Source organism: Python bivittatus, unplaced genomic scaffold, assembly GCF_059951505.1.
Source record: "Python bivittatus isolate LINGU-HERP-01145 unplaced genomic scaffold, Pbiv_v1 ctg000330_np1212, whole genome shotgun sequence".
Lineage (NCBI taxonomy): Eukaryota > Metazoa > Chordata > Lepidosauria > Squamata > Pythonidae > Python > Python bivittatus.
This window is the reverse complement of record NW_028277058.1, coordinates 13,082,169-13,094,808: the sequence shown is the minus strand read 5'-3', so window position 1 is coordinate 13,094,808 and position 12,640 is coordinate 13,082,169. Positions and strand designations below refer to the sequence as shown.

General features: G+C 36.2%; 1 protein-coding gene across 3 annotated transcripts in view; it reads right to left on the bottom strand.

The window, feature by feature from the left end:
* The window catches only part of DOCK4 (dedicator of cytokinesis 4), a 220,746-nt gene that overhangs the window by 68,793 nt on the left and 139,313 nt on the right, over positions 1 to 12,640 (bottom strand). For all 3 annotated transcript variants that reach the window (XM_088141722.1, XM_088141721.1, XM_007426684.4), the window contains exons 24-26: positions 12,188 to 12,315; positions 10,177 to 10,311; positions 1,155 to 1,253 (exon numbers count right to left, since the gene is read on the bottom strand). In XM_088141722.1, the coding sequence (XP_087997848.1) occupies positions 1,155 to 1,253; positions 10,177 to 10,311; positions 12,188 to 12,315 (362 nt within the window). The remainder of the gene's footprint in view (positions 1 to 1,154; positions 1,254 to 10,176; positions 10,312 to 12,187; positions 12,316 to 12,640) is intronic.

Sequence of the window (12,640 nt, the reverse complement as noted above, 5' to 3'; positions counted from 1 at the left end):
GTTGCATTAAACACACGTATTTTGTGATGTCACATTGATACATATTAAAGGGAAAACAAGACAACTGTATGAAATAATTAGCAATAAAGAATCCAGAATAAAATGGTGAACAGTTTTTATAACTTTTGTTTCTGTCTTCTACTTTCTTTTCTGTTTATTTCATCTGAATTTTCTTACAAACGATCTCTTTGCATGGAGCAGACTTGTGCAAATTAATTCACTAAAATAGATTTAGTGAAGGGGGACAGGCAAACATACATGCTCCCTAAGATTCTGGAGTCCAGGAAGTTTCATTTACATTGTAGAGAAATTGAAATGCATTCTAAAGTTTCCATATTAATTCATACCCAAAGGATCCCTAGCTTTGGATCATATGAACCATTAAGCTGATAAGGACAAAGAAATGGACATTTAGTGTATGATCATGAAATAATATTGAAATAATGCAATTTTGAGCAGCAAGCCAATATTATTTTAGCCTAACAAAATCATGACATCATAATGGCCTTAATAAAATCAGTTTCTGGTTTGAGTTATGCAGTACCAGTTATGCTGGAAATTGATAATATATACCCACTCTGCACACAGGCTTTCAGTGATTGATAACTATGATTTATATGGTTGCTTGAACTACAAATAAAGACTGCAGATGTGGGTATGTAACTATCAATTTGCCACTGAAGCTTGTCATATTAATTCATCTTTGATTAATATGGCATATCCAACAATGCTCTATGTTTGACAGGAAAGATCTGTTTCTGTGCTATTAGAAATGTGTTTGGGTTCTTCCTTGAGATGGGAAATAGATTAAAGAAAACAATGCTGCATTATTCCAATGTCTGCTCCCTTATTCTGGAAAAATTATTTTTGTTCCTTTAAATGTGTCTTAAATGTTTTAAAATATACATTTACAAAAACTATCATATTATTATTTATCATCCTCATGGTAACTTTCAAAACAACCTGTTATCTGTTTCTATTAATTATTTTGACCATTATATCAAAGCTGTGCTGGTTGATCCACTGTATCACAATGACCCAATGTCATGAGAACACACACATTAAGAAAGAAAGAAAGAAAGAAAGAAAGAAAGAAAGAAAGAAAGAAAGAAAGAAAGAAAGAAAGAAAGAAAGAAAGCTGAAAAAAGACTTACTCTCAGCATGTCCCTTGTCTTGAATCTGTCAAGGAGTTGCTGGTAATGTCTATCAGTCATTTGTCGCAATAATGATAAAAGACATGAAACAAACTCCCCCTAGAAGAAATATAAAAGAAAAGCTTTACCGTCTGAAGAGATGAAAAGAGAATATATTTTTCTAATGATTACTGGATTTTTTTTAATGGATAAGTGGAAGAAAACCTCTTTTGAAAGATTCTATTTAATCCAAAATACTTCTCTTATTTTGGTGTTCTTAGACTATACTTCTAAACCAACATATTTATCACTAGGCATGTTAAAGAAATACTTTGATTTCCTAGGTATAATTTCTTGTTGAAGAAATATTTATGTGTTCTTATATTCAACATTTTAAAATGAGATTAGTCTGTCACATATACTAATACTGAGTGAGGTAGCTGAAGAAAAAGCAACTTAAAATAGCCTGGCAACTATAGGAATTAATCTGCCGAAGAAGGAAACAGTAGTTCACAACCTAGAAGGAATCATTGTATTAACATATATCACGTGCTTCCAAGGCCATGAAGAGAATGGCCAGATATCTTTTGACACTGAAAGACAGCAAGAAAAAGTCTAGAATTTTAACCAAGGAGCACAAATCTTCATAAGTGCTTTAGCTTCTGTGTACTACGGTGAGGACAAATATATAGCTTCGTTTCTGTCTGCAATAAAAATAATAATCTTGTAAAATGTCCGTGAGCCAATTCCTAAATAATGGGTTAAGTGTCTTGAGAGCTTATAGATATGCCTATGTGAAACCTGACAGCAAGATTTATCCACTCCTATTCCCATCTATGTGGGAGGAAAACATTTACCTACAAACCAAGGATTAGACCATGACTAAACACCCTTTTTCAACACTTACTCCAGTATCAGAACCAAATGGAGACCCAGATGATGAACCAGCTAGCCCAACAGATGGACCGGAATCTATCATAACCAGTGGTCTTCATACTAATCCTGGCCCACGACCTGCAGCCACTGCTGAAGCAGCCACAGCTCCCTGATGCTAAGTATCCATTTCCTTGCCTGACAATTCTGATAAGAGTCCATGCAAATTTATGCCATTCCTCACTCAACATGAACTATACATGCAATGTAAACCAATAATTGAAGATTTGTAATTTGTCTAATCACTAATTGGGAGTGTAAAACTGGGCAACCCTTTCTCTGATTCAAAATAGCCCAGACACAGAAACTGCATTAATTCTGTAGGATGACTAAAGGCTAACTTTGAGAATCCAGGCAAATAAGTGACTGCCAACGACGAAATCCATTGCCTCCAACAGGGTAAGCATTCGGTATGGGAGAAAGCTGCTGAGTTTCATCTATCAGATAATGGAATGTCTGATTTCATTTCAGAAAAAAAAAAGAAGTTCAGTGAGCACCAAGATCTCAACATTTCAGTCCTGAGCTATGCATATTCTCCATTATTACTATCACACATGGATCTCCAACACTTCAAATGGCACAAACATGGGAAAATTCGAATGTAGGCAAACCTTCACCAGAGAACAACCAGAAGCTGCCATACATAAAAAATCATTTCAGCAGGGGAAACTTTCGTATCAACATAAAAGGGAAGAAGTCTATCCCATTCGGAATTCTGGAATGGGAGGGTTCTTGATGAAAAAATCAAAGGATGGCTGGTGTCAGGAAGATGGAGGGTGATAAAAGCCTGAAAGGGGAAAGATGTTATCAATTTCAGCTGAATAAAAAAAGGAACTCCCCTTCTCTCTCACACACACACTATCTTCAGTTAGGAGTAGAGACCACAAAGGAGCTCAGAGGATCTTGTCAGCTCCAGCCAATGGAAAATGGAATGAGGAACACATTGCCTTTCAGACAACCACAACCAGAAAGCTGTGTGTGTGTGTGTGTGTGTGTGTGCAGGAACATCTTGAGAGACAGGGAAGAGAAATAGGGAAAGAGGTGGAATAAGGAATGAAACTGGTGATTTCCAGGTTAGAGAAAATTGTTAACACAGAAAAGTGCCTTCCAAGGATCTCAAAAAAACACTTAGATAACTTGGCTTGGAAAGGTAGGAGGAAAAAAACCCAGAACTGAAATGCAGGAGCACAGACTTACATAAGAGTTTTAATTTCTGTTTATTATTCACATTTGTCTTCAGTGTACAGATGGCTGGATTCTTGTCTGCAATAAAGAGGCTAACATTGCTGACTTGTGTTCATGAGCCTTTCGCCAAGTAAGCCGACTCCTGAAAAGGGGTTTTGTATCTGGACAGCTGCCTATGTGAAGCCTGACATCTACTGGTTTTAGGCTCTTTCCATTATATCTGTATATGTGCCATAATTTATTTCTTTTAGCCTGTAATTCAATGATAAAATATTTACATGATTAAAATGGGTATTTCTCCTATCTGAGATGCCCCCATATAAATGAGAGCTTGTGTGGGAAGAATGTTCATTTCATTACATGCTTTAACTGTCATGCTGATATTACTATAAATTATAATAGCACATTAATTATATACACTGTTTATTGAATGATTTTGGCAGTAGCTAGCTAAATACTTGAACTGCAAATAAACCACACTGGTTTGTTTCTAAGTATACAACTTAGTTCTGTGCTGTTTTCACTGAATATGTGATAAAGTATGTTTAAGAGAAAAACGATATGCAGCTGAAGATTATAGAAACTTTTTGTTCCTTAGGCTTCATCCTATATCACTGGTTTCTGAACTTTGGATGGAGAGTTAAGTTATTATTTCTGTATATGTCCACCTACATGTCCTGTAAGAGATTTATTTCTCATTTTAACAAACATAGAAAGGTTTCCTGAAAACACATGGAGACAGAACCTGCCACCTACACTCAAACTGAGTGGCATCTTTTTTTCACAAATAATTCAAAAGCATTTGGCTCAGTATGTTGCCATAAGCAACTATAGTACTGCATGAACTTGCTACATAACAGTATATAATTGCCTTATGCTGTGCAATGAGTCACTTAAAAATTAAGCATTCAATGTGGTAATTGAAACTTTGCCATACAATGGCTTACACAATATTGTGCAAGGACCGCAAGAGCCTATTCTTCTATACTGCAAATAAGATCTTTATGCAACTTTGCAGAAAGTGAATTCAAGTGCAAAATGGGTTTCTCAAAAGGAGAATTCCATTAAAATGAAACATGTTCAATTTGAAGCTATATTTAATTCCACAAGTCTTATTTAGAAACACTTTAGGATATGAATTGTTAAACCAATATCAACAGTCTTTCTTGATGAAGTCTTTAAAATGTATTCCACACATATCAGCATTACAACTTTTCTTTCAAAAAAGTTCAAAGATTTAGGAATCTTACAACTGCATCTTTGAGTCAGAGCATAATAATTTATATATAACCTATATTACTTGTTGCTGGTAGAAAAAAAATATAATCTGGACCTATGTCTGTAAAATATTTGCTGTCATACTAACTTTTAGAATGCACTGAAGGAATCCATTTTCCGTTGTAAATTATATATAAAAAACATGGGAAGAGTCAGTCTAATAAGATTGCACATCAGAGAATGAGTGTACAAAGTATTACTTTGCTGAATGAACAAAAATGGGACAACTGCTGTTATGAAGTCTTTATATTACTTCCTTTTAAAATTTTTAATAGTAATTTTATAACAATAAAAAATTAATACAAACGAAACAAAAGGAAAAATAGGAAATGCAGAAATGAAAAAAATAGAAAGAAAAAGAAAGAAAAATAGGAATATAGGTAAAAAGGAAAAAAAAGAAATAAAGAAATGACTTCCCCCTCATCACAACAAGTATAAACAATTTTAGTAACTTATCACCTTCTCTTTAAAAGAACAACAAATGATCTCTTCTTCCCACATCTCATGTCTTATCTATAAACAAATCCTTAAAGCCTCATCATTCAGTTCTGATCAGTCCATTAAGGGTTACCAGAGATAGCAACGTATCTATTTTAACCATGATCAAATAAACCAACTTTATGTCCCTTCTTTTTGGCTTTAACATTCTTGATATTTAGTCCCTTCAAATAATGTCCTAGAACTTGATTTCTTTTCATTTTTTCTTTGTCTCTTCTCACAAAATTCTTCAAAGCTTTAACAAGTCACTTTTGTAAATCCAATATAGGAAAATTATCCAGGTCACTCTTGGTTTTTTTGTATATCCCTTTTAATTATTAAGACATCAACTGGTTTCTTATGTATGTCCAATGTAGCAACTTTTTCTGTATCATTCTTGTATCCTGTCATTTTAAATCCAGTTTCAGATCAGTCTCAATCTTGTCTAGTAAAACTTGTCCCTCTTTCATAACACTTTGAAACTCAGTCTATCTATAGACAGACACTCTTAAAATTAACTTCTGGGTTCATTGTTCAAAAATATCCTTCAATATGTCCAATGTTAAAATATTTTGCTTTGTTCTGTATTAATAAGTCAAATTTAAGGGTTCTTCTCTTTTAATTGTAATCTTTAGTTCCTTCTGGTTCCCTCGAGTGTCCAACCATCAAAGTCATCCTAACAAGTTTTTTTAAAAAGAGAATTCAACACAACAACATTTTCCCACGGGAAGGATTCTTATAATTAATTCCAAAACCTTATTTCAAATCCATCTGGACCCTTAGTTCATTTGTAATTTGCCAGAATCAAAATTTTAATCATTCTTTTGCTGTTTATACCAAAACAACTGTCTGGAGCACTTGTGGGCAATCTCAAGTCCTCTTCTTGTCTGGAGAGGAATTATGAACAGCAGATCTATTTGCCAGATCTTCATTCTGCCACAATCATTGGCTCCACTTTTAGTGGAGGCGTCTTCAGTTTGCCATTTCTTCCCTGGAAGTCAAAGTCTTTATATACTTCCCACTGTGTGTGATTCATGCCATTTTAACCAAAGCAAAAACACACACTGGTATTATTTCATCTACATGAACTTCAGGAGTCTCTCCAGGAAGTAGGATCTGATGCTTCATATTAACTGTTATATATCACTACAACACTGTGATATTTATACTAGTGATAAACAGTAGTTCATATGCAACATGATGCATATTGTGAGATGTTATTTTGTGGGATGTTGCTAAAGCAGCAGGAAATGGTACATAATCATTTCCTCTTCTTCCTTCTTCCAAGGAAAAATATACACAGAAACCCCCTATCTTCTTTCATGGACTGAAAAGCAATAAAAAGGACAATAGAGGGAAAAGTCTAAGCATTCCCAATTATCATTTTCAATGCCTCTCTCTTCAGTACAATAATGAGTGAAATGGGAAAATTATTGATACATTTGTAAGGATTATTAAAGTCAGCCAAAAAAGAGCGAGAGAAAATCCTAATTATACAAGAAAAAGCAATAAGATCTGTATCAGTAGCCTGATCCTCATCTCTTAATCATACAACAAACATTTGTTGATGACCTATGGCTTCCTAGCCCTCCTTGAGCTCCCAGTGGCTTTTGATACCATCAACAGTTTAATCCTTCCAGGACCAGATACTGGAAATGGGGATGTTGAGCACATTGTTATTGTGGCTCTCTTCCGTTCTCCACAACCAGTTCCAGTCAGTGTTGATTGGAGAGGAGATATTAAACCCAAAGCCCCTGATTTGCAGATGCATAGGGCTTAGCATTCTCTCCCTCCTGTTTAACATTTACATGAGGTCATTGAGAAAGGTTGGTTCAGGGATAGGTATCTTCAGTATACTAATCAAACCCAATTATACATCTTGATCCCTGGATAAGCAATGCTGTGAAGGTTTTTGCCAGTCCCCAGAGGTTACCGGGTACTGGAAGGAGAAGAACAAGCTCAGGCTCAACCTTAGCAATACTGAGTGGTTATGGGTGCTCGGTCCTTCCAGTGCTGGAAACCTTCCATCTTTAGTCCTAAGCAGAGTTGCACTGCCATGCCTGGGACTGGTGGTCTTCCTGGACATTCAGTTCCTGCTCAAGGAGAAAATGGCAGCTTTGCACAAATACAGCTAATTGCTAATTGCACCTGTTCCTGAATCAGGTTCATGGTCACTCACGCCTTGGTCACCCACTTCACAGGGGGTCTGTGAGCAAAGATAGGCAACCCTCTCTATGCTCCTATAACACCCTGTTACCTGGGCTGAGCACTGATTACCAGTTGGTTTCCAGGTGAAATTCAAGATGGTGCTTATCACTTATAAAACTCTATATGGCATAAGGCCTAGCTATTTTAGGAACTCCCTGTCTTCCACAGTGCCTGCTTATCCTGTGCACTCTGAAAGAGTTGGCTTGCTTTAGGACCTCTTGATTAAGCAATGTCATCTAGCAAGATGCAGGAAGCAACCTTCTCTACACTTGCCCTTTTGAACAGCATCCCCCAAGAGATACGTATAACCCCCACCGTGCTGGCATTCAAGCATTTTTTTAACCTTGGGTTAAGATGCTTGTAGGGGCCCCTCCAAGTTGGAGGGGGATATGGAAAGATAGAATACAGAATACTTTAATGACCAAGTATAAAATATATACAAGGAGTTTGTCTTCAGTGACGAACAGCAAGATCAACAGTGCGTTTGGATAGCAACAGAAAAGTAACAATAACACTACACAGTAAAATAACTTTTTCAAAGGGAGAAGCCACTGTCCAGCACATATCAAGCCATGTAGTATTTAACAGAGCAATGGCACAAGGGAAAAAACTATTCCGATATCTAAATGTTTTAACATATGGTGCTCTGTAGCGCTGTCCTGAAGGAAGAAGTTGGAACAGTTTATATCCAGGATGGGAAGAGTCTGCAGATATCCTCTCTGCCCTCCTTTTGACCCTCACAGTATATAGTTCTTCTATAGAAGGCAGGCGGGTTGCAATTATCCTTTCTGCAGACTTAACTATTCATTGGAGTCTGAGTCTGTCCTGTTTGGTTGCAGAATCAAACCAGACAGTTATAGAGGAACAGATAACAGACTCAATGATTCCCCTGTAAAACTGTACCAAGAGCTCCTGGGATAATTTAAACTTCCTAAGTTGCCGCAGGAAGAACATCCTTTGCTGTGCCTTTTTAATGATGGCTGTAATGTTAAGCATCCATTTCAGGTCTTGGGAAAGTATAGAACCCAGGAACTTGAAGGACTCTACCACTGATACTGGGCTGTCGAGTATGGTAAGGGGAGGAGTATTAGAAGGATTCTTCCTAAAGTCCACAATCATCTCCACGGTTTTAAGTGTATTCAATTCCAAGTTGTTATGACCGCACCACAAGACCAGTTGTTGAACCTCCCGTCTGTATGCTGACTCATTTCCATTTCAAATTAGACCAATGACAGTTGTATCATCCGCATATTTCAAGATTTTAACAGAAGAGTCTTTTGAAATGCAGTCATTGGTATAAAGGGAGAAAAGCAGCGGGGAAAGCACACATCCCTGAGGGGCACCTGTACTGATTAACCGGTATTGGATGTAGTTTTGCCTAACCACATGTGTTGTTTCCTACCTGTTAGAAAACTGATTATCCACCTACAGGTATGGTCAGACACAGTAAGCTGGATCAGTTTGTTGTAAAGAATTTTGGTATAATAGTATTAAATGCTGAGCTGAAGTCCACAAAAAGAACTCGTGCGTAAGACTCCGGAAATTCAAGGTGTTGCAGAATATAGTGCGAGGCCATATTAACAGCATCATCCACTGACCTGTTCCCACGATAAGCAAACTGCAGTGGGTCTAACGGGGGATCCGTGATGGCTTTCAAGTGAGCCAACACTAACCTCTCAAAGGTCTTCATGACCACAGATGTCAGTGCAACAGTTCTGTACTCATTCAACTCACTAACAGAGGATTTCTTAGGAACTGGGATGATTGTAGAGCTCTTAAAACAAGAAGGGACATAACCCGTCTCCAGCGATTTATTAAAAATATATGTGAAAACAGGGGCCAGTTGTTTCGCACAAGCTTTCAGACACAAGGTGGTCACACCATCTGGACCTGGAGCTTTTCCAATCTTTTGCTTTTGAAACAGACCTCACACTTCTTTTTCTAGGATCACCAGAGGTAAGGGATTGGGGACAGGTTTGTTTGTTTGGTTTGTTCCCTTGGATAGTGTTGTTCTATAGATATTGTTTTTTATGAAAGTCTTATTCTTCTAACTTTGTGAAGCTCCACAGAAGCTTGGCGGCCTTCAAATAAATTATGTATGTACGTATGTATGCGTTTGTGTGTGAGTGTGTGTATACACATACATACATACTGGATTTTCATTTAAACTCACCAAAATCTTTTCATTCTAGAAAATAAGTATGACAAACAGCTTGAAAATAAGCTATAACTGAGATATGACATGAAATGTAAGGTCACATAACCCCTTCTTTTTTCCCCAACTTTAATCATTCGAACCATTTCAGCATACTAAGAGCTCAAAAGCTTACAATACCTGTACTTACAGTTGCCCTGATAAAAGCATTACCTCTATGGAGTGTTGAAAGAAGGAAAACATTTCTGGAGATAGTACTGATCAAGCAATATCTTCCTGCAAATCTTTTTTCATAAAGGCCTTCCAAACTTTCTGGAAGCCTAGATAACCTAGCAGTCATAACACTAACCTAAAACCAAATTCTGCACACTCTTGACAGATAGCTAATAGATCCTTAACTTGAAGAAGCAAATTTAGGCTTATTTCCATCTCATATTAGATCCATCATGACAAATTAGCAATACACTGTACACTTTTTAGAGAACTTATTATCAGTGCTTTAGTCAGTGAAATTACTACAAACTGGGTACTACAAATACCCTAACGTTTCAGTGTGGAATACTGACACACACATCAACTGAATTTAATCTCTGATCAATCCCCAAATTCAAATATGGATTTTCCCAACATTCTAATCTAAGAGAAAGCCTGGTTCAATGCTTCAATTGCAAACTGGAGCAATTTGTGTATACATGCACACATTTTACACTGAAACTTTATTTCCTTTTTAAAAAATAATACACCGTAGGAAGCAGATAAATCAATGGTTCAACATTCATGACGAGGTATTTCTACTGTAATACTTACTGTAACATCCTGAAACGGAAGCCGCATGGTAGAACCTGCTGCTTGTGGGCAGCTTGTGATTTCCAAGATGGTTCTGAGTAACACATCTAGCAGACTGTTCACAATTACATCTATTTCTTCCAGTACTGACTTATCCTTCAATTTGTTTAAAAAAGAAAAACAAAAGATCAAACATGTTGGTGTACTGAAAAATAAATACCATGATCTTATTTTGTTGTAAACCAAATCATACTATTCACAGGGAGAATTAGTTACTGAATGCTGGATGTACCAATTTATGAGATATTTGTTTACTTAATCTTTTGATATCATTTCCTATGCAAATACTTTCATGGAGAAAATCTATCTATGTGGTCACTAGGAGTCAAAAATGACTTCATGGCACATAATCAATCAATTAATCAATCAATCAATCAATCAATCAATCAATCAATGCAAATACTTATCAAAGTGGTTTATAAATTTAAAGAACAGCAATAAAAATAGATTCAAACAGTATAAAACTATAGTCATGAAGAAGATAAGGAAAAAAGATATAAAACCAAAAGAACCATTTGTTCAATATCCATACAAGGAAGACCTAGCTTTCATCAAGCATATAAAAGATAGTGTGTCTCAAAATTTTCAGCAGGGTGAGTATTCAAGACAGTAGGTGTCACCATGAAGAAAGCTTGTCAGCGCATATCTGAGATAACAGTGAGGTTCTTGGCATATGAGGCACAACCTCCTCTAATTATCTCAGTGACTAGTCACGTCTACAGCAGGGGAGGCACATTTATTTATTTATATTTATTTATTTAAAATATTTGTATGGCTGCCTATGTAAAAACACAACTCTGGGTGGCTCCCAACCAGAACTGAAAAAAACAAAACCATAAAACCAAAACCATAAAACCAAAACCAGCCCTTCAATCATCCCCTTGGCATGCCCCACAACCAACTCCAGACATTCAAACTCATATATACAATATGTGTGTTTATGCATATGCACATGGGAGGCAGGAAAGGAGGTATACTAGTCCCAAATTATTTAGAGACTTATACATCTTAAGACAAACATGGAACATTGCTTGGTAGCTAACTGGCATTCAGTGCAGCTGCTTCAACAGAGGGGTATGTGCCTAGGCAGATACCCAATATATCATACTGGATGCTGCATTCGGTATCAGCTTTAGCTTCTGAGCCCAACACAAAAGGAGCTCCACATAAACCATATTATAGTAATACAAGCAGATTGAAACTGAATGGAGAACCATGTCTGTCTTTATGAAAAAGAAATGAGATAGACAAGAATGGATGGGAGGTAAATGGTTTGGTAACAATATGTTTGTTGATCAGAAAATAAATGTAATAAGGCATAGCAGTTTAAAAAAGTGAAAGCTATATTAGGTTACACACAAGGGAAATATATTTGCAAATGATCAGAAGTAATAGCTTCATTATACTTGATATTGGTCATTCACTTTAAGCACTATAGGAGAACCATGTTAGTCTATGGTAGCAAAAAATCAGGAGTCTGGTAGTACCTTTTCAGACTAACACATTTTATTAAAAGGCATTTAAGCTTTTATGAACTTCAGCTCATTTCATCAGACGCCTCTGATAGTACGCTGAGTCTGATGAAGTGAGCTGAAGTCAGCTGAAATGAAGCTGAAGCAAGCTGATAAAATAAATGCTATTTTAAATTAATAATTTATCCTTCTCTTCTAAAGATATTATGCATTTTAATATTTCTGAACCATAACTTTTTGAAAATCAATACCATTTCATTTTCTCAAACAGTTGATGAGATATCTAAGCCAGATAGCAACCTCCAAAAAGTACCACTTTCTGATACAATAACATTTTTGCTAGTTCTCTCTTTATGCACAGATACAGTCTGAAATCATAAATAACAAACAGTGAAGCATATCTAAGAAGCATCTTAATAATATAGTTTAATCTTACTTTCCTTTGAGATAGACTTCTTAACAATTAAAAGCCTATTCTCTGTGATGTTCCTTCTACTTACAGAACTATTTTTCTTAACGAAGCAAAATATGTTGCTAAGGATACGTGCACACATGATCAGATCCTTTTGCTCTTGCAGATGCACATAGAGGTGATGCAGAACTACTGGTAGTAAAATATACCGGGACTCTGGAAGGGCAAATAAATATCATGAATGCTCTCTTTCTATGGCTATTATTTCTTGTATCCTTCAAAGTAATTGTGGAACAATTCAATGATCCAGTCCTTTTACTGGATGCACACAGATCTCTCAAAGAACTATATTAATTCAGCTTTGATATAATTATTTAGTTCACAAAATGTTCTCACACAGAAAAAAATCACATACTTGAGCCAAGATCTACCAAGTCAGAAGTAATAGAATGAGTAGGTTCGGTATTCAAAAAATCAGTTCAGCCCCTTCCCCCTTCCTTTTCTAATTTCACTAGTGCAGAATCTCTTTTTTCTTGAATGT